Source organism: Hyperoodon ampullatus, assembly GCF_949752795.1.
Source record: "Hyperoodon ampullatus genome assembly, chromosome: 7".
Lineage (NCBI taxonomy): Eukaryota > Metazoa > Chordata > Mammalia > Artiodactyla > Ziphiidae > Hyperoodon > Hyperoodon ampullatus.
Genome location: NC_136920.1, coordinates 18,783,287 through 18,803,382, shown reverse-complemented (window position 1 = coordinate 18,803,382; position 20,096 = coordinate 18,783,287). Strand labels below are relative to the sequence as shown.

The 20,096-nt window shown below is 55.2% G+C and overlaps 1 protein-coding gene across 1 annotated transcript in view; it reads right to left on the bottom strand.

Annotated features, from left to right (window-relative positions):
• Nucleotides 1–9,559: 9,559 nt before the first annotated feature.
• Nucleotides 9,560–20,096, bottom strand: part of ALX4 (ALX homeobox 4) — a gene marked incomplete at both ends in the record, with an annotated part of 41,541 nt that continues 31,004 nt past the window's right edge. Inside the window, 3 exons of the mRNA XM_079707387.1 lie at nucleotides 9,560–9,889; nucleotides 12,349–12,477; nucleotides 19,189–19,499. Coding sequence (XP_079563513.1) covers nucleotides 9,560–9,889; nucleotides 12,349–12,477; nucleotides 19,189–19,499 — 770 coding nt within the window. The remainder of the gene's footprint in view (nucleotides 9,890–12,348; nucleotides 12,478–19,188; nucleotides 19,500–20,096) is intronic.

Sequence of the window (20,096 nt, the reverse complement as noted above, 5' to 3'; positions counted from 1 at the left end):
GGAACTTTTTGGGGTGAGGAGAATGTTCTATATTTTGATTGTGGTGATGGTCACATGTCCAAACTCATCCAACTCTACTTGTAAGATTGGTGCATTTTATGTAAGTAATACCTCAATAAAGGTGATTATTTTTTCAATGGTCGTTAAAAACTGTCATCTTTCACAGTTCCTTGGCTTTATCATGGACCAACATCTTTTTCCCTCCTTTACCTGGACGTTTGCTTAGGCCTCAGGTCTAGGCTACCTCCAGTTCCATTGCCTCAGTTTACTGTTTTCTGTTGTGTTCTTGATGTAGACGGCAGATTTGCCAGCCATCTAGCTGATATTTATTAAATGCTTACTATAGTGCTGTACCAGGCGTTACAGATAAATAGGTGAAGAAGATAGCTTTTCCGCCTTCGAGGAGATTTTAATCAAGTTAATACAGGAGATAAGACCCTTATAGTCCTGTCTACTGTATACAACTGAACGATTAAGGGTGAATTGCACACATTCCCTGCTGTGGTCACTTCTGACTTGGTGAAGAGGGTGAGACTTGAGGTGGGCTTTGGAGAATTAATAGGTGGAGATGGGCACTATAAGGATAGGTGTGTGCTGGGAGGTCAGGCACTTTGACCTGGGGGTAGTGAAAGGAAACAAGAAGATGAGGAAGTATACTGGATATCCTAGATTTGTAGGAGCACTGACTCCAGCTTGGGACATTAGAAATGATGAGGCTGGAGAGTGGTTTAGGGCTAAACAAAAGAGCTAAAATGTCTGTGGGCAGTGTGAAGGCTTTTCAGATGATTGTTCTGGTTGGGGACGTGATCAGAGCTAGTCTTTGACACCATCGTGTTGGCACAAATGATGGAGTGGAGCAGGGAGGGATCAGAAATGGGATGTAACGGGCTTCCCTGGTGGCGCAGTGGTTGAGAGTCCGCCTGCCGATGCAGGGGACACGGGTTCGTGCCCCGGTCTGGGAAGATCCCACATGCCGCGGAGTGGCTGGGCCCGTGAGCCATGGCCGCTGAGCCTGCGCGTCCGGAGCCTGTGCTCCGCAACGGGAGAGGCCACAACAGTGAGAGGCCCGCATACCGCAAAAAAAAAAAAAAAAAAAAAAGAAATGGGATGTAACTACTTAAGCAGTAGCCTAGGTAGTAAGTGACAAGGCACTGAGCCGAGTGGTTGCTGGACTCATTGGGGAACTTGCTGGGGAATGTTGAAATCCTTTGGGATATGGGGTTGAGAAGAACAGCCACTTCACCCATATAACACATACCAGCCACACTGCTTGTTACGGATCAAATCGTATCTCCCCGCCCCACACTAAAATTCATATATTGAAGCCCTAACCCCCAGTGTGACTGGATTAGGAGATAGGGCCTATAAGGAGGTAGTAAAGTTTAAGTGAGGTCATGGGGTGGGATCTTAATTCATTAGGACTGATATCCTCATAAGAAAAGGAAGAAACACCAGATCTTTCTGCGTGAGCAAAGGCCATGTAAGGACACAGTGAGAAGGTGGCTGTCTACAAGCCAGGAAGAGAGGCCTCACTAGAAACCAAATCTGCAGGCACATTGATCATGGACTTCTAGCTTCCTAGAACTGTGAGAAAATAAACATCTATGGTCTAAGCCACCCAATGTGTGCTCTTTTGTTATGGCAGCCCAAGCAGACCAATACACCACTCACCACGAGATCGCTTACCACCCACATTCCCAATCCCATAAATATAATATCAAGGATCTCAGTGCTTTATATTCTGGTGACACACCTTTGTGAAACAGTACCTTAGGCTTTGGCATCCTGCCCTTAGCCACTTGGATAGAAGTCAACCCTGTTAGCCCTTCCCAACCATCAGAGTGCGTGATTCCTCCTGTCTCTACAGCTCTTCACTATTTTCAAGTATTTTGACTCTTTTGGACTTCATCTCACTTATCTCACTTCCTATGAGGTAAGCAGGAAAGAGTTGGTTGTCCGCAATTTTACAGATGAAGAAATGGAAAATCAGAGGATTTTAGTGGCTTGCCTAAGATAACCAAGCTAATAAGTTGAAAAGTCAGTTTTTAAATCCAGCTCTCCTGTCTCTCACTTCACCACACGGCTTCCTGGCCCGTGCTTTGCTATGCCCTCCTCTGGACAGAGCTTTCTGTTCAAACCTATCTCAGAGAGGAGATGTGGGCTGCCTTTGGGCACTCTTCTCTTCCTTCCCTTGTTCTCCCGACACACACATACTCACTCACTCACTCATTTATTTTCATTCTCTCTCTCTCCATAATGTAGCCTGGCCTTAGTGTCATAACAACAGGGAGCTCTTCCCTTTCCCCCAGAGCCTAAAAATGACAGAGCTCCATTGTGGGTAGAGAACAGAGCAGGGATGGAGTGGGGGGCTTGTGATGCAACCAAAAGAGAAATCTCAGGAGGTGTGGCGAGAACGCTGCAGCCCCTGGGTTATCTGAACTGCACCTCGACCAAGGCTCTGGGGGCATCTCACGTGGGCCCCACCGTGGGTTTATTCCCAGCTAGTTAAGGCAACACCTTAACACGTGGTGTGCACAGGGTCATCGACTGAAGCTCCTTTTGGAAGTTTGCCCTTCCTAAAGCCTGTTGGTCTGTGTGGAGCTAAAAAAAGAAAATCTGTTTGGAGTCACAGAATTCCTGGGAAAATGTCAACTCTCACACCCCATTGTCTCTGGGGCTGGCATGCATCTTCTCACTTCTGAGCCCTATTTTGAGGGATGGGTTGTTTGTGGAGGGCCTCTTGTTCCTGAGCAGCTGAGCATGCAAGTCTGAGCCTGTGTGAGGAGAAAGACCCCCACTGCTGCATCACCCCGACCGGCCTAATCAAGGGTTTCTGCTGAATCACAGACCAGCCAGCTTGTGGTGCCCTGAGGTTGGCAGTTGTTCTTGTAGCGAGACCTGGGACGATGGGATTGGTGAGAAGCTGACAGCAAGAGCAATTTCTCTGGAGGTTGGAAAGAAGCTATCTACAGACCGCCCCTGAGGTAGAGTGGAGGTGTGGAAGGCTTAGGGGCATGAGGATTGTGGAGGGATGACGGGGGAGAGGAAGGATTTGAGCCCAAGGGTAAGTGGAAAAGCTCTGAGATGAGCACTCTCGGACACAAGACCTCTCAGGCCATCTTAGGGAGCTGGCCTTGTGCTGGCCCAACCCCGGGAACACTAAACAAAGAGGTCAGCCTTCCAGTCCTGGCCTTGGCTCATCAGGGATGCACGTGACCCCTTGAGGAGCAGGGTGGGCAGGGTCCACGGCCAAGCAGAGGCTCTGAGTTCACTCCAGGCCCATCTCTAGCCTTCCTCTTCCCATTCTAAACCAAAACAGAGCCTCCCCTCGGCCCCGCCTTCCCATTCGTTCTCTTACTTACTCATTGTACTATTTTCTGAGGCATTCAGACGTGAACGGAATTGGCCCTCTTTTGGAGCTTTGTAGGCATGTGGGCTGGTCAGGCAGATACATAGGTAAATCACACGGTGTTCTGTGCTGAGATACTATTATAAACAGTTGTGTGGGAGCACAGAAGGAGCAACCACTGGCCTGGGGGTGGAAGTTGGGGTGAGGCATGGTGTTAAGAAAGGTCTTCACAGAGGACATTGTCATTTGGAGGCCACAGAGGATGAACAGGAGTTTTCCCGGTAGGGCTGGCGACAGGGCACAGGCATTCTAAGCAGACAGACGGCAAGTCCACTACTGTGGCCAAGTGAAAGGCCCCAGATGGTCTGGGGAGAAATGAGTGGTCCTGGCGGCCAGACAGGGAACGGCTGAGCTATAGTAGATATTCAAGGAAGCCCTGCTGGCCTGGTCCTCCCCGGAGACACTCCTTGGAGGCACAAGTCCCAGGGATGGGTTACGTGAGTCACCAGGGAGGCCCAAATGACCCCGTCGAGCCATCCTGCCCTTTGGCAGTAGCACTCATCTGGACTCCAGGTTACTGGGGTTGCTAAGCAGGGGTGCAAGGCAGGCGGCTTCCCATGCACAAGGCGTTTCTCCCTCTGCTTCTGTTCCCACCCTGGGACTTGGCAGTGACTTGGTGTGGAGAGTCCAAGAGCTGCCATGACCCTAACAGATGAAAAGTGTCATTTTAATTTTTTTTTATTTTATTTTATTTTTTTTTTGCGGTATGCGGGCTTCTCACTGCTGTGGCCTCTCCCGTTGCGGAGCACAGGCTCCGGACGCGCAGGCCCAGCGGCCATGGCTCACGGGCCCAGCCGCTCCGCGGCATGTGGGATCTTCTCAGACCGGGGCACGAACCTGTGTCCCCTGCATCGGCAGGCGGACTCTCAACCACTGTGCCACCAGGGAAGCCCGAAAAGTGTCATTTTTAAAAACAAGTTCCCAGCTCAAGCCAACCTAAAACCATCTAGGTCCATATTGAACGAGAACTTACCCTACAGGCACCGAATCTGAGATGTGGCTCCAAGAAAACAGCATTTAAATAGTTGGAAAGAGAAGACGAAAAGGAGTCTCCTGTCGGACTCAGAGCTGATAGCCGGAGGGAGATGTTTTTCTCCCAGGAGTAATCATGGTCCTTCATGTCACCATTGCCACATCAGCTTACAAAGTCCATGCATGTGTCATCTCCATTTAATCCTCCCCCCGCATTGGTGAACTGGGCAGGGACAGGCTTCTCCCCCTCCTTCAGATGTGAGAGCTGAGGGTCAGTCAGGTCATTTGGCGAACGAAGGTGCCTCCCCCTCGGCACAGGGAGTTGGGGGGGTCCCTTGGAGAGTAACTGCCTCTTCCTTGAGTCACCTTCAGGCTGGAAAGCAAGGGAGCATCTATTCCATAGCAGAACCTGGGCCCCCCACCCCTGCTTCATAATTTGTATTTAGAGCTTTGCTTTAAAAATCACCCGACCAAACCTCCTGCAAGTTCTCTCAGCCATGAAGTATAGAGCCAGGACGGGGACCTGCCTCTCCTGGAAGCCTGCCCTGCACTCTGTGCCAAGCAGCCAGGTCTCCCCGCCCTGGACCTCCATGCCCTGGCTCGCCCCTTGCTTTCGGAACAGACCCTGGAAACACGGATGGTACCGTGACATCGAGGGGCCATGATGAGCGCACTGGAGATGCAGGGGCAGCCCCTGTTTTCCCCCTCCCCCCCTCTGCTGCTTGCCTGCTGTGCAAGCAGGTCGTCTGGGATGAGGGGGGTGGCGCTGCAGCCCCTCGCAGGCCACGCACCCCTCTTTGTGCAGGAGCCCTGGCCGGCCACCTGTTGTTAATCTAGCCCTGGTAATCCATTCTGTACTGTGTCAGCAGTTCAAAAGGGCACTGTTAGTATTTTTTGCCGACTTCAATTAACGTGAGATTTCAGAGGCCCTTCCGATCACATTTCATCTGTCACAAGTCAGGAACAAAACAGACAGGTTCCAGTTGAGAGGAGGAAGGAGAAGGAGTTTATTGCAAACAACAACCAAACAGACAGTTTGGGCTGTGCCCAGCCAAGGGTGCGCCGGGCATGCGCAGCGGCATCAGTGCTCCATTTGGCCCCGTGCCTGGGCCCCTACGGCCTCTTCTCATCAACAGTCCTCCCCTCCCCCAAAGATGTAAGTGCAATAACTTACTTTAAAAGGCAAGAACGTTTCTTTTAATATTTTGCTATAATGTAGTTACATGGTGGTATAGGCAGTAAAACTTTATGGAACCGACCTCATTTTTTTATACATTTTTCTGAAGTTTTAATGTCTTTTTCATATATATTTTTAATATTCCACCCCAGGCCATCAAGCTAAAGGAAAAGTTGCATTTATACAGGGTTACGGTATCTTACAAGGAGAACAGTCAGTATTGATTGAGGTTCATGTTCCTTCCAGCACTCAGCTCTCTTTTCAACCACTGCACACCAAACAGACTATTAGACATTGAAAATTGTCCTTCAAAATCAGTAGTATAAAGGCCTAGCTCTATGTATGTAAGTGAAGGGGAAAAAGGGACACGGCAAGGGCAGGTAATGTTTTGTTCACTGGAACACCTTTCCCTCCCTCCAGCATCCTCAGGGAAGTCACGTGGGCTCCCTATGACTTTGAGAAGTTGGGTGTTTGTTGTCTTCCCGTTTTTCTCTTTCATGATCACGGATTATTACCCTGGGGGCCTGTTTGCCAGCCATCCTCACTCCCGCTAGGCCTGTTTGCTTTGGCACCTGACAGGCCATCATGCAGACCCAAAGCCCCAGAGCGTCCAGCCCTGAGAGGGAGTGGCTGCAGAAGCAGAATTTGTGGTGGTTTTCCTGGAAGAGCTCCTCTTGTCCACCCAGCGGGAATGAGGGCAGGGGGGACACTGTCACTGGGCCCAACGTGGCTGCAGCCATGGGCGCTCACGATTGCTACCCCACCCCCTTGCAGTGTCTTTGAACTAACTTGGCCGCCATGCTTCCCCAAGCTGGAGTCATGGTGGTGAGAGCTGAGAATCAAGTATTGTTGAACGAATTCAAGGAAAGTTCCAAAGCCCATGTCTTCCAAGTGCCGTTGAAGACTTGGGGACAAGCCTCTCTCTGTGTCCCCAGAGCCCTCTCCTCCCACGCCCTGGGAGCAATGAGGGCATCTGAGGTGGTAGCAGCAGCTTAGTAGTGTCAAGCCTTGGCTGCTGAGACTGGTTCCCAGCAGGGATCAGAGGCTGGCAGTGTGGGAAGGCTGCCCATGAGCCTGCCAGCCACCCATCACTTCCGGCTTGCGTGGCCATCTCTGTTGAGATCTTAGGCAAATAGCAAAGAAAACCCCACCTCTTTTAGCTTACTGGCTTAGCAGTGACCCCCAGAGAGGGTCCACTCTCCTCTGCACCTGCCTTCATGAAACCTCACTCCTGAGGACGCCGCCAGCCCCAGAGAGTCACCCAAGCTTGCTTAGTCATCACAGGAGGTGCTGCAGGGGCACCTCCCGCCCCAGCAGCTGACAAGGCAGAAGTCCTGGGCCCAGCCTCCTGACCAGGGGAGCTCCGCGCAGCACCGGCCATCAGAGCCCCTCGCTCAGCTCTGCCTCAAGTGAAACACGGCTCAGGGTGGTCACGTCCCCCCCTGGGGGCCAGGGTCATCTCCACTGTGAAGGGACTGGGCTAACTAGAGGGTTTCTAATCCCTCCCCACTGGGCGATTCTGGGATTCTCGGAGTGTCAGGCAGGCCCTTGAGGGCTGGGACGGGGTGAGGACAGGCCTGGGGCTGGGAAGCTACCTGTGGGGAGATGCATAGGGACATTTTACACCAACATTTTAATCCTAGATACTTGACTGTGTTGGTGGGACAGGCAGCCAGAGCCACACAGCCTTCTTCTATCCGAAGCTTTTTCTTCTCAAGCTTTGGGTTGCCTGACTTAGGTCTGGCCCAGGCAGAAAGCAGACATGTAGAGGAATTGATGGCCAGGGGTCCCTTCCAGAAGATTCCACTTAGGGCCCTCCTTCTCCCTTCCCTCCACCTCTGCGGCTATCCTAGTTCTTTCTCTCTGTCTGATTCTCTCCCAGGGGAGAACATACCTCTGGCGAAAGTTCCTCTCATGTCCTTCCCAGCCAGTAGGGCATTTAAGGAGGAACGGGGGGATCGTCTCCAGCCTGAGGCCATTTCTTCCTTCCTCTTTCTAGATTCTGGGAGTTTGATTTGTTTCTGCCAACCTCATAACTGGAAAAGGCTTCCTAAGAGTCAGTCCAAGATCCTCAAACGTATGAAACACTAAGCCAAGCCTCCAAGAACATTTAATTCAATATCCAAGACCCTTTTCACTTCTAGAAGGTCAACTTTAGAGCTACGGTTCCCAAAGAGGTCTGACTCTTGTTAAGAGAAGTCAAAGCCAGCTCCTTCACCAGTCTTGTTTTTGGAGCACATGAGAACGTGAGACAGAGGTGGAGACCACGATGTCCCCCAAAACCTAAGCAGCTCAAGGGGGAGGGTCTCACTCCTCCCTGCCCACCACCCGAGAGGCTGTCCTGTGTCCAGGCCCCTGGGCCTGGTGGACCTGGCCCTCCTCACTGACAGAATCGGGGTGGAAAGGAGAAAAGGCAGGCCCTTCTCCCCAGGGGCTACCTGCCAGGGGGCTTCCCAGGGCTCTGAAAGGCCTGCTTTGGAGGACAGGTACCTTGTGCCCCGAGCTTAGGTGACGGCTGGGCCCTAGAGCCAAAACTCAAGCCGCAGGCCTCATATCAGACAGAGGTGGTGCCCCTGCAGAAGGAGGCCCCTCCCTGCAGGCAGGGAAATCTGCTTCCGGAGAGCATCCTGACCACTGTGTCTGGAACAGAGCAAGTGACCCAGAGGAGCTCAGCCCCACGAGCCCTTCCGGAGGCCAGGGCGAGGGGCTGGGGTCTCCCGTCCCCTAGGGCAGAAGGGCAAAGGGCAGGCGCTCTCTGCCCTACGCCCAGAGGAACACACAGCCCCCGCCTGAGTGGAAGGCTCTGGGCAGGGGTGGCGCTGGAGACTGCTGAGGGCCACCTAGGCCGTGGAGGGGCTGACCTGCCGCTTGGAGGCTGAGTGAGCATGCACTCATCCTCTGGCAGGTCCTGCAGCTGCTCTTGACCCTCTGCCAGCGTGCCCGCCGGCTCTAGCTGGTGTGTCTGAGGTGTAAGTCCTTCCACACCAGGACACTGCTCAGCAGCCCCAGTGAGTGATCAGAATGGGATGTGGGGAGGGACAAGCACCTCCAGATCCTCCTGGAGGGGCTTGAATGGATGGAGAAAAAGCTACCCAGACCTGCCCACTGTCGCCGTCATCCTGCCCGCGGCGGGATGTCAGGTGGCCGGAGAGTGGACGTGTGTGCACGAGCCCCTGCCCCCCACTCCCCTGGACACCTCCCTGCAGCCCTCCGGCTCCTAGAAGCTTTCTTCCAGCATCATGGGTACCGTGGGTGGTCTGCAGCCTCCCTTGCACTGTTCACCCAGATCCAGGGTCTCGGGGTGCGAGGGCAGCTGTGCATTCTCCGGGGCCAGCGTTGCTGGGTGGCAGCAGGATCCTTCAGCTCCAGCTCGTCTCTCTCTCTGCCTAATCCCACCGGGTGTGCCCAGCACAGGGGACAGCAGGACAGGGACTCCTCGCCATCCAGGGTGAAGGCGAGGCGGGTGCCTTGGGTCCAGGAGGTGGGATTCCGTGGGCTTTTAGGGAGAGAAAAGGAGATGGGAAGGCCGAGGCCGACTCTGCAGGGCAGCCTGTTCTTCAGACACAGTCACTGGCCTGGTGACCAAGGGACCACACAGCAGAGGGAAGGACGGACATGACTGCACTGTGGCCACTGCTGGGTCTGCATGGGAGTCTATCCTCGCCTCAACGGTCAAACCGGGCAGGGCAGAGGAGCAGGAGTGGGGAGAAAGGGTCTTCAGCTTATCATGGATGCAAAGCTGCAAAACTCGGCCGCCTGGCTTCCTCCACTGCCTCTGGCCGGGAGCAGGGGGCTCGGCCTCAGTGTCTGCTGCCCCCTCCCTCCCAACAGTCCACGGGGCCTCAGACTTGGAGCGGCGGAAAGTGCTGAGGGTCAGGCCCCCGGGCCCGGGCCAGGTTCCTAAGAGGAAAGTCGAGTGGGGGGCTGGGGGCCTGGGAAGCATGGGCGTGGCCAGTGCCCCGAGGTGGGGGAGGGCACGGGGATGGGACGGGGGTGCCCTGTCATGTGGCCCAGGAGATGGCCGCGCTGTGCTCCTTGGCCTTCATGCGGAGGGCCGCGATGCTCGACGTCTTGCGGTCTGGCTCACCGTTGAGCTCGTAGCCGTTGAGGCCCGGGTTGAGGCCCGCGGCTCCAAACAGGCTGCCCATGTGCGTCTGGCCCACGTGGCTGCCAGCCCCAGAGACACCCAGGAAGTCGGTGACGCCGCTGGCCCCAGAGCCGGGGGGGTGAGCGTGAGGGGACATGCAGGCGGGCACAGGGTCACAGGGGACCACGCACGCTGGCACTGGTGAGGCAGCCCCGTTGTTGCTGATCCAGGACGGGTTCTGAATCTGGGGAGAGAGGAGGCAGAGGTGTCATAGGCTGGCGGGGGCTGGGGTGCGGGGAGTACATCGGGGCTTCCCCCTCCCCCACGGATGACCTCTCCTCACGTAGGAGCCCACGCTGATGATGAAACCATTCCGGAGCGTTTACTTGGGAGCCTCTCACAACCTTTATGGCCATCTAACCCCTTAGGAGCCTTTGGGTTTTAGACTCTGGCTCCTCCGTTCCCAGGGCCAGGCGAGCGAGCGGCAGATAGAGGTTCCGTTTTAAAGACCGAACTTGAAATTTCATCAAGCGTCTAGTGAAAGGGCTGTCCTGGGGACACAGCTCACCAGCTGAGGGCAGCCCGCAACTTTAGAGGCAGATGTAGACTTTGTCTCTGCATCCGTGGACCCCTAGGGTCAGCGACTGTCTCACTCACCTCTGGCTCTTCCCCAGGCCTGGCAGGCCCTCGAGACTTGATAAACGGGAGCTGACGTGAACCCAGAGAGCTCTGGTGCTGGGAACATGGGCTGTGGGCTTGCAGGCTGTGGTGTGGAGGGGATGGGGTGGACAGCGGGGGCCTAAATTCTCTCAGAAGTCAAGGGTAGTGGTGGAGCTTCAAGGGGCTCGAGCCCTTGAGACTTCAGAAGTAACTCCGGGACTGAAAGGGCTGCCTCAGGAGGTGAGCGGAGGGATGGAGCCGGGCTGGGGGTGGGGGGGCGCGTGGAAGGTGTTCAGGCAGCGGGTGGGGTTGACCTGGACATGTTGTCTTCTATCTGTGCAGCTGTAATCCCTTCCCTCCCCAGCTTCCACCTCTGGACCCATTTTCCTCTCAGTGTTTATGGGGAGATAGAACTGGGGACTCAGCCAAAATTACACCTGTCCAAGTGTCCCAGGCAGGGGGGCCCGTGAGCATGATGGGATCTGAGGAGGTGATGGTGCACTGCTCAGCCGCACGAATGGGCTACTCAGTGGCCCCGGAGCAGCTTCTGCTGGCCTGCCCACCACCCGCCCCCCCGACAGGGTTTGGAATGCATTCAGGGAAGGCATTTAAAAGGAGTGAGGAGGGGACTGTGCCCCAGATCCCATGGGGCACACAATGACAACAAGAACTACCTGCAGACTGGCCTGGTCACACTGCCCCCAGCTGGTCTGGGAGATGGGGAAGGGGTCGGCCTTCCCCCATCCCCTCTCTCAAGAGGCCTGGGGCGTGTGATGTGTGGTGCTGCTGTGAGAGGGGCGAGCATGGCCCCCGGCGTGTGAACCTAGGCTGCAGAGATCAAGGTCAAGGAATGGGGCTGGAGGTCCATCCTCTGGGGGACGGAGGGAGGCTGGATTGCAGGAAGGAGAGAGGGGAGAAGGAGATGAAGGAGTGCAGCGGCAGCTGATACAGATGACGTGTGTGCATAAGACACCCCCATTCCCCAGCCTCACCCCGGGGCCTGACCCCTGACCCCTTCCATGTGAATCCTGGGAGGCGGCGGGGCAGAGCTGATCCTGTGGGGTGCCCAGGGACCGTGGGCTGTCGTGGCCCCAGGGACAGTGAGAGGTAAAGGAGACTTAGGAAAGCCTGTGGCCTGGCTCGCTGCTGGGCGGGGCCAGGCTCTGCACTGAAGGCGGAGGCCGTGCCACAGCGAGGCCTGAGAGGGAGGAACCGGCAGCCTCTGCGGGACAGGTTGAGGGGTGTCAGGAGTGGACTCAGCCCAAGATACATCCCTCCAAGTGTCCTGGCTGCCTGACATTACTCATACTACTTCTCATCCCTTTGCATCCCACTGAGTCCTCAGATGCCCCAGAACGAGGGACTGACTGACAGCCATGGAGGAAGATGCTCTGGTGGGGATGGGAGAAGACGGGACAGAAGCCTGGGAGAGCCGTGAACACGCAAAACAACCTTTCTGCAACTGGATAAGTCACAAAGCACTTTTGCACAATCTAACTTAGACCTTCCAACAACCTCGTAAAAGAGTTGAGGCAGATGCCCAACAATAAAAGAGTTGAGGCAGATGCCCAACAATAAAGCCCAATTCACAGGTGAAGAAACCAAGGCTCAGAGAGCTTGTGACTTGCCTGTAGTGAGAAAGCTCTGGAGTTGGGATGACTAAGGATTCCATGTTCATTCCAGCCTTGCCTCAAGGCCTCCAGACCCCTAGGACCCCTCTCCTAGGAAACACTCTGAGTGGCTCCCGGGGGCCTGGAGGCCCCCTGGCCTTCAGCGAAGCTTCCTCGGTTCTGATGCTCATAGCGCAAGTGGCCAAAGTGGCAGAAGAAAAAGCCATTCTCACCAGCCCGGCCTTCCTTCCCTAAAGTCCAGCCAAGGCTGGGTCAACACTTACGTTGGACAGAAGGAGCTCTGGGCCTCCCACATTCTGGAGAGACGCACACGCCCGGAATGGGCCCCGAGGCCTCTTTCTGGGGAAGGTGCATGCTTCTCAGAGGATGAGGGGCTGGGGGCCAGAGCCAGCGGCTGGGGGCAGGCACTTACCTGGGCATAGTTCTCCGCTCGGGTGAGGAGGGGCAGCTCATAGGCCGTGGAGAAGTGGGTTCGAACCTGCTGCATCTGCCCAAAACGCTCCCTCTTCCTCCACTTGGCCCTCCGGTTCTGGAACCAGACCTGCAGGACAGAGCAGTTGTCACGGGGGTCAGGCCAGGAGCTGTAGGCCCTGCCTGCGGGCAGTGCCAGCCTTTCCTTTGAGTCTCACCAGTTACAGTGTAGGGTCGAGGCCATGGGGCTACAGGTAATGTGTCCGCCTCGGCCTTTATCCTCAAGAGTTTACAATCTAGAATGGTAGACATTGAGAGCCTGGAAGGCAGTTTATTCCAGTTTATCATGTGGGCCTGATCTTGGGCCAGTAGCTTCATTTTTCGAAGCTTCAGAATCTAGAGCAGGCAAGTGTCACACACACAAAACACACACCACTAGTCATCTTAGCGGTCATCTAACCAACCCCAACATGGGGGGTGGCCTGATCCACTGGGGCTACAGACTCCTGGGGAGAATCTGATAAGAGCTGTGAACGCTCATCCAGAAAATCATTCTCCTGGACCATCACACACATGTGGTTTGCCATGATTTTCCAAAAGGTCTGGGCTTCCTGGGACTTCTCCGCCCAGGTTCAGGATTCCCATTTCCTGAATCCTCTGTGCAGACGTTTGTCAGAAAGAGTCTCCCGGCTCAGAACACCCTGGGTTAAAGGTTCTCTGGCGGCAAGGGGTTCAGTCGGGCTCCAGAGGCAGTCAGGGACGGCTTTGCGGAGGGAAGGCTGGGGCTGGGCTCCGAGCGCTGGCTGGAGGGACGGAAGTCCAGGCCGAGTTTAGAAACAGCAGGGCACACTCAGGAGACCTCAGGAGGCCACGCTGCCAGTTGGGGGAGTGATGGGAGGGAAAGGACCATGGAGGTGGGAGCCAGACTGTGGGGGGTCTCAAATGCCAGGTGGAGGGCGTCGCCACGGGGCCTCGAAGAGAGGCAGCTGCTGTAAAATCTCGGGCTGAAGAGTAGCCTGGTGCCAAGGAGGAGGGGAGACCCACCTGTCCCTGAGCATGGGGGAGGGGTGTTGGCATGACCGGGTACCGGATGGGGAGGGCGGGCTCTGAGTCAGGTGTGTGAGCCAGGGTCTCTGGCCATGGGGGTGGAGGTGGGGTGGGTCCTCTTCCTTTTGCAGGAGCAAAGTTTCTGCAGGCTGAGAACTTAGCCAAGGCTCACGGGCAGGGGCAGGAGCTCGCCTTGGGACCTGTCACTCCCGCCAGTGACTTGGGATCTGGGGAGGGGGCGGCGGGGACAGGGGAGGTGGGAGAGGGGGAGTGAGCAGGGCTCAGCTTCTAAGCCAGAAAGGGCTTCAAGCTGAGTCAAGGGCAGACCTCAGAGCTCCCTGGAGGGAGATTCCTGGCAGCTTGATGTGCACCTACCCGCTGCTGACTCCGGTGCACATGGGCACCTCAAACAGCATCCCGCTGCCACCAGCAGCCTTGCTGAGAGCATGGAGCTTCCTCGGAGGAGGAGGGAGCTGGGCCTGAGGCCTGGATGGATTCACCATGCGGCAGCCCAAAGGCTGCTCGGCCCACGGGTGCCCACTGGAGTGCCTGGCATAACCACTGGCCTCAGTTTCTGCATCTGGAAAATGGGGCCAATATCTGTGCTGACCTCTTCCCAGGGGTGGTGCCTCCAAGAGCAGCAGGTGAGCTAGATGGGAAATGCTGTCACAGAGTTTTTAGAGTACTTCACACGTGTTTATTTTATAGCTCCTGACCTTCCTTGCTGTCTTTTGCTAGAAGAAAGAGGTCAGAAAAGAAGGGGGTGGGGGGTGTAGCCCATGTTAGTGTGCGGAGGGTGGGGGTGAGGAGGGAGGGTGAGGCTACAGCTCATCCCAGTACACAAGCATGAGTGTCACACACACACACAGAGTGCTGCTGGCATCTCTTTTCAGCGTCACTCTGTTTCCTGTCTTGACTCTGGTGCAGGAGAAGCGCTCTCCTGGGTCCCGCCGCCCCCGGAGCCGGCCCTCTCTCTCGGGCTGGAGTCTCAGCTGCTGCCCCAGAGCCTCCCGGGGCTTCCTGTCCTCCTGGGGCTCCTGGGGTCTGGGCCCAGGCCGCCCACTGGGAGCCAAGGGCAGATCGGGTCTCCTCTCTGCGGCGCTGAAACGGGATCCCCCTTTATCGGTGGTCTGGAATGGGGGACTGGGGGCGGGATGAGAGAATGAATCAGAGGCGCTTGTTTTCATTTCATGTTTAATTTCCTGCAGGCTTAGCTCAGCCTTTCCGCTCCTTCCTCAGCCCCCCAGGGTTCTCTGGGGGGGGGGAGGCCAGCGGGAGGGGAGGAGCCCACTGGAGGCATCTAGCTATAGGACTGCTTGCTTTCTTTGAGGCCGGGGAGAAGGCTAGAAAAAGGTGACGTGTCCGCCACTGGGGGGGCTGACGTTGAGTCTCTGTGGACTCGGTCCCGTGGTGGGATCCAGAGGTGCTGGTGGAGGTGACATGCAGGCGCGGGCTGGGCTGGGAGGGGCACGGATGGGGAAGGAGGCAGCCCAGGGTCCTGCAAGGGGGCCTGGGGTTGAGGGCAGGAGCAGAGTGGGGGTAGACGGAGTGCGTGGTGGTGGCTGGAGGTGAGCGCGGGGGCAGAGGCGGGGGAGGGGGAGACCTGGGTTCTCCGGGAAGATAGATGAGCCGGGGGAGAGGCAGCTGAGAGAGCACTGTCTTGGGGAGGGAGTGGGAGAGGGTCAGGCTGAGGGATTTATCTGAGGGCTAAAGAGGGAGATTGTGGGAGGCGGCACAGCTGCGCGGAGCAGGTTGATGGGAGAAGAGCTGCCCACCTCCACTCCCTCCTCCGGGTCTTTCCTCCCTGGGCCTTACCCTGCATACAAGGCTGGAGGTTTTCTGCCCAGATGAGGCTTAAGCTAAGTCAGCCTCCTGATCTTCAGCCTCCTCACGCCTCAACTGGGTGGTGGCAGGGGTATCCTCGCGGGCCCCTTCTGTGCTCACATTCAAGGGTCCTGAGACTCAGAGCATCCTCCCATTTCTGACCCTTGGAGCCTGGGGCTCTGACAGCTGCCCCCTTAGGTGCTCTGTGCCTCAGGCTCTGTGGCCCTAGGCCTGTCTCCACTGTGCAACCCCAGAAGGAAGGGGGACTGCAAGGTCCCAGCCTTCCGTTCTTCGTGTCTCGGCCCAGGACCACCCTGCTCCCAGCCCACCCCAGCCCGGGCCCGCTCAGCACAGGCCTCTCCCCAAGGAACCCACCATCTTGGCAGGGTCCTTGCTAACCGCAGCCCATGTTGGGCCAGGGCGGGGTGGCCCGGGGCAGGGAGGCCTCTGTCGTATTTTCTTCAGACACCAGCTGCGGAGACTGGAGTCCCAGACAGCAGGGAGAGGCCCCTGCAGCCCCCTGGAGCGGGGCCAAGCCCCGGGCTTCTTCCCAGGAAAGGTCCATCTCGGGGCCTCCATCACCCCCTCCCTGTCCCCACTGCCACTCTACGCCAGGCACCTGGCTTCCCACCAGCTGAGTACGGGCCCTAAACAAACTCAGCAGAGGCAAGCAGGGGGATCCATCCCCACGTCCCCCATCCCTGGGGCACTGCCAGGCTCAACCCAGAGGTCTGACACACATGACAATCCCACCCACCCTGCTGCCTTTATACAAAGAAAAGTCTCAGAACAAGCTGGCACGTGTCCTGCTACGGCAAACTAAAGTAAAAGAAGCACTGGGCTGGAACTCAGGGTCCCACATTCTATTCTCAGCACTGCCACTGAATCACCTTTCCTGAGTCACCTGATCACAGGTGATCGCTTCCTGCCTCTGGGCCTCTTCTTCCTTGATATCAAATGAGAGGACCAGGTGATCCTTTCCAGCACTAGCGTTCTATACTTCTATGGCCCTTCCCTTAGATGATAAGATAGGCACACATTAGAGTTTCCCTTTCTGCCTTGGCTGCCAGGAAGCTCAGGGTTGAAATTTACACTCAGTGGCAGATACGATCCTTAGTCTAGATCTTTGACATAAATACCTTCCCATTTCATGACTTTGTTCTTGTTCTTAGATGAAAATAATAAATCTTTCATTGTAAGCTGCCCCAGGTCCTTTTTGGAAGTAGGCATAAATGTGTGTGTGTGTTTGTGTGTGAGTGTGTGTTTGTGTGTGTGTGTGCAGGGAAAGCACTCCATTTTAACACTCCATTGTGGTGCCTGAAAAATGTTAAACGTACCCCAGAGTCATTTCCATGTGTTGTACTAGGAGGACCATCCTCCTTTTGATACTAAGTGAATTTTACTTCTTGGCACTCCTGTCCATTTGTTAGGGACACACACGTGTGCACACATGTGCACACATGTGTACTGCACAGAAAATGAACGGTTTGCTTCACACAAACACAGCATCTACAGGAATGCCCCATAACAGCCACCGCCTCTCCACCTACTCCTTTAGCTCCTCCCAAATCCATTGGCTGAGCTGAGGCCAGATGCTGTGGTTCCTGTCCAGACTCTTGAGGCACCAGGAAGTCGCATGACTCAGGTGGGACAATGGGTGTGAGAAGGTTTCTGGAATCAGAGTGAGGCCTCAGCTGCCCTGCCTTTCTTCCCTAAACACTTACTGCGAACTGAAGAGGAATAAACCGGGAAGCTTGTTTTTGGGAATTTACAGATAAACGACCTGACTGTTCCGAACCCCCTCGGGTTCCTGCTGTTTCTGGATGGCTGTGTATTCACTGACAACTACCAGTCCCTTTTCACATTAGCCATTTTATTTTATTTTACTTTATTTTATTATTATTAATTTTAATTTTTGGCTGCGCTGCATGGCATGTGGGATCTTAGTTCCACAACCAGGGATCAAACCCGAGCCCCCTGCAGTGGAAGCGTGGAGTCTTAACCACTGGACCACCAGGGAAGTCCCCCACATTAGCCATTTTAGATGAAAACGTTTCTGGACCATATTACAAATGCCTTTGCCTTTTAAAACAGAGCATGGTTGAGACTGATGAACCTTTTATTGATGCCTTAGAAACACTGCTGAAGATTCTTTAGTGAACAAATGCAACAGGAGGCGCTCTTGGGGTCTGCTAAGTAACAGGGCTTTTTGTCCTGGTGCTGAAAAGACCTGAGCAGAGCTGTGCTGAGCTGATCTGAATTGTGCTGCTTGTTTTAAAAAAAACTCCTCTTTGCTCTCAAGCTGTTGATTTCCACAGCCTACAGGAGGGGGAAAATAGCTATCTGCCAACACCTGATTTGCTATTTCTAACATGTTCTGGGCTGGAAAGGCAGGCTGAACATGACATTTATTTTGTGTTACGCTGAAGCTCAAACTTTAGTGCACGGACCTTGTCGCCTGTGTTTGGGGTACTTAGAGGACTTTGATTCCTTTCTGGTTCTTCCTCTGCTGTAATTTCATGCAGGGAGGGAAGACACACCTCTCTGGTCAAAGGAGGTCAGTTGGTCCACGTATATTTATTTTTTGCCTTTGTTGCTCTGAGTTCGACCTTCTCTAATTGGTAGGAATACAGTGTTGAACAACAGACAGTACCTGCCCTCAAGGAGCTCATATTCCAGTGAGAGGAGACAAAACAGATAAAATATTTTAAGCCATCATAAGTTCTATTAAAAAGATAAAATAGGACAATGTGGTAGAAGTTGACCTGGTTTGCTTGTGTTGTTTTGTGTTGATTTGGGTTGAGTTGTGTTGGGTTGGGTTGAGCTGTATTGGGTTCTACTGTGTCGTGTTGGGTTGGGTTGAGCTGTGTTAGGTTTTGTTGTGTTGTGTTGGTTCTGGTGGGTTCTGTTACTGTGTTGAGCTGTGTCATGTTGTGTTGGGTTGTGTTGAGCTGTGTTGGGTTGGGTTATGTTGGGTTATGTTCTGTTGTGTTGTGTTGGCTTCTGTTGGGTTGCATTGAGATGTGTTGGGCTGTGTTGGGTTGAGCTCTGTTGGTTTACGTTATTCTGTGTTGTGTTGGGCTCTGACGGGCTGTGTTGAGCTGTGTTGAGTTCTGTTGAGCTGTGTTGGTTTAGGTTATATTGTGTTGTGCTGTGCTGGGTTGTACTGTGTTGAGCTGTGTTGAGTTCTGTTGAGTTGAGCTGTGTTGATTTGGGTTATGCTGGCCTGTGTTGGTTTAGGTTGTGCTGTGTTGTGTTGTGTTGGGCTCTGCTGGCCTGTGTTGAGTTCTGTTGAATTGAGCTGTGTTGATTTGGGTTATGCTGGCCTGTGCTGAGCTGTGTTGGTTTAGGTTGTGCTGTGTTGTGTTGTGTTGTGTTGGGCTCTGCTGGCCTGTGTTGAGCTCTGTTGGGTTGTGCTGGGTTGAGTGTTTTGGTGGTCAGATGATGGTGGGGGTCCCTTCTTTAGCCATGGTGGTCGGGAAGACTTCTCAGAGGAGGCATACAGAGTTGGAACCTGAAAGATGGAGGACAAGGCGGCCATCCTGGGCAAAAAGAAGAGCTGGGTTGTCTCTGTTTCCGCCCACTGGGCTGCTATGGATGCATTTAAGTTCGTCCTGTTTCCTTTCTAAGATATAGGCCTTCCAGAGCAGAGACCAGTCACCATCTCCTTCATGAAAGGACCTGGACTCCCACACCACATAGAACTCAGAAATACAGCTTACAGGCTTCCTGTAAGAAGCTCCCATCCACTGGGAGCTTTGCCCCAGCTCCAACCAGAGCAAGAGGCCAGACAGTAAAGTGAGTAAAAGCAGACTTGCTCTGGTTGGAGCCGGGGCGTGAGGGGCGGGCTCCTTGCACTGAGGTGAAGAAAGCCCTGGCGTGACCGGGGACAGTCAGGCGGTCCCAGCTCCGGCCACCATCCCAAGGGCAGGCCCTGCTCTCCCGCGCCCCGCCAGGCGCCCTCACTGACCTGCACGCGGGCCTCGGTGAGGTCGGTCCTCATGGCCAGCTGCTCCCGTGCGTACACGTCGGGGTAGTGGGTCTTCTGGAAGACTTTCTCCAGCTCCTCCAGCTGGTAGCTGGTGAAGGTCGTTCTGTTCCGCCGCTTCTTGCCCTTGTTGCTCTCGGAGTCCGCCTTCTCCAGTGGGCTGGGGAGGTCGGTGCTGGCCCGGTCCTGGGGCCCCTTCACCCCAGCCTCCTTCACGCTGAGGTAGCTGCTGTCCATCCCCACGGTGTCAGAGTCGGGTGGCAACTCTGGCTCACCCAGGGAGCTCTCTTTGGCTGAGGGGGGAGAAAAGAAGGTCAAAAACCAGTGGCTGAACCAAGCATGAGAGGAGCGAGGGACGGGGGAGCCATCCCTTGCCTTTGCCTGCTCAGGGGAGTATTGGGTGCGAGGCCAGGAGGCCCAGGTTCTAACCCTGGCTTGCCATTAACATGCTGTGTGACCTTGGGCGAGTCTGTGAGCCTCTCTGTCCTGATCTCAGCATGGGCCCCTTACAGCACCAATGTTCTGTGACTCTGGGTCAGCCAATCTGACCTCTATAACATTTAATCTCCACCCCACTGACCCTGGGGTCCTCCCTCTCGAAGGACTCCCTTTGCCAGCACTTCTTCTTCAGGCATTGAGAATGCTGACTCAGTGCCTCGGACTCCCAGAGTGGGAAGGAAAACTCAGTCAGCAGCCATATCTGGCCCAACTGGGCTTGGAGTGAGGAGGAGAGGCCCCAGCTTTCCTGGCCTGGTCCTGTATGGGGTTCAGCAGGGGCTCTGGAGACTCTGCCCAAGAATCCAGCGCTGAGGGGTCCCGTCCCCGCACCCTCCACACTGGTCTCACCTATTGTCCAAGTGGTGACCTGCCCCTCCAGGTGGGGGGCGTGT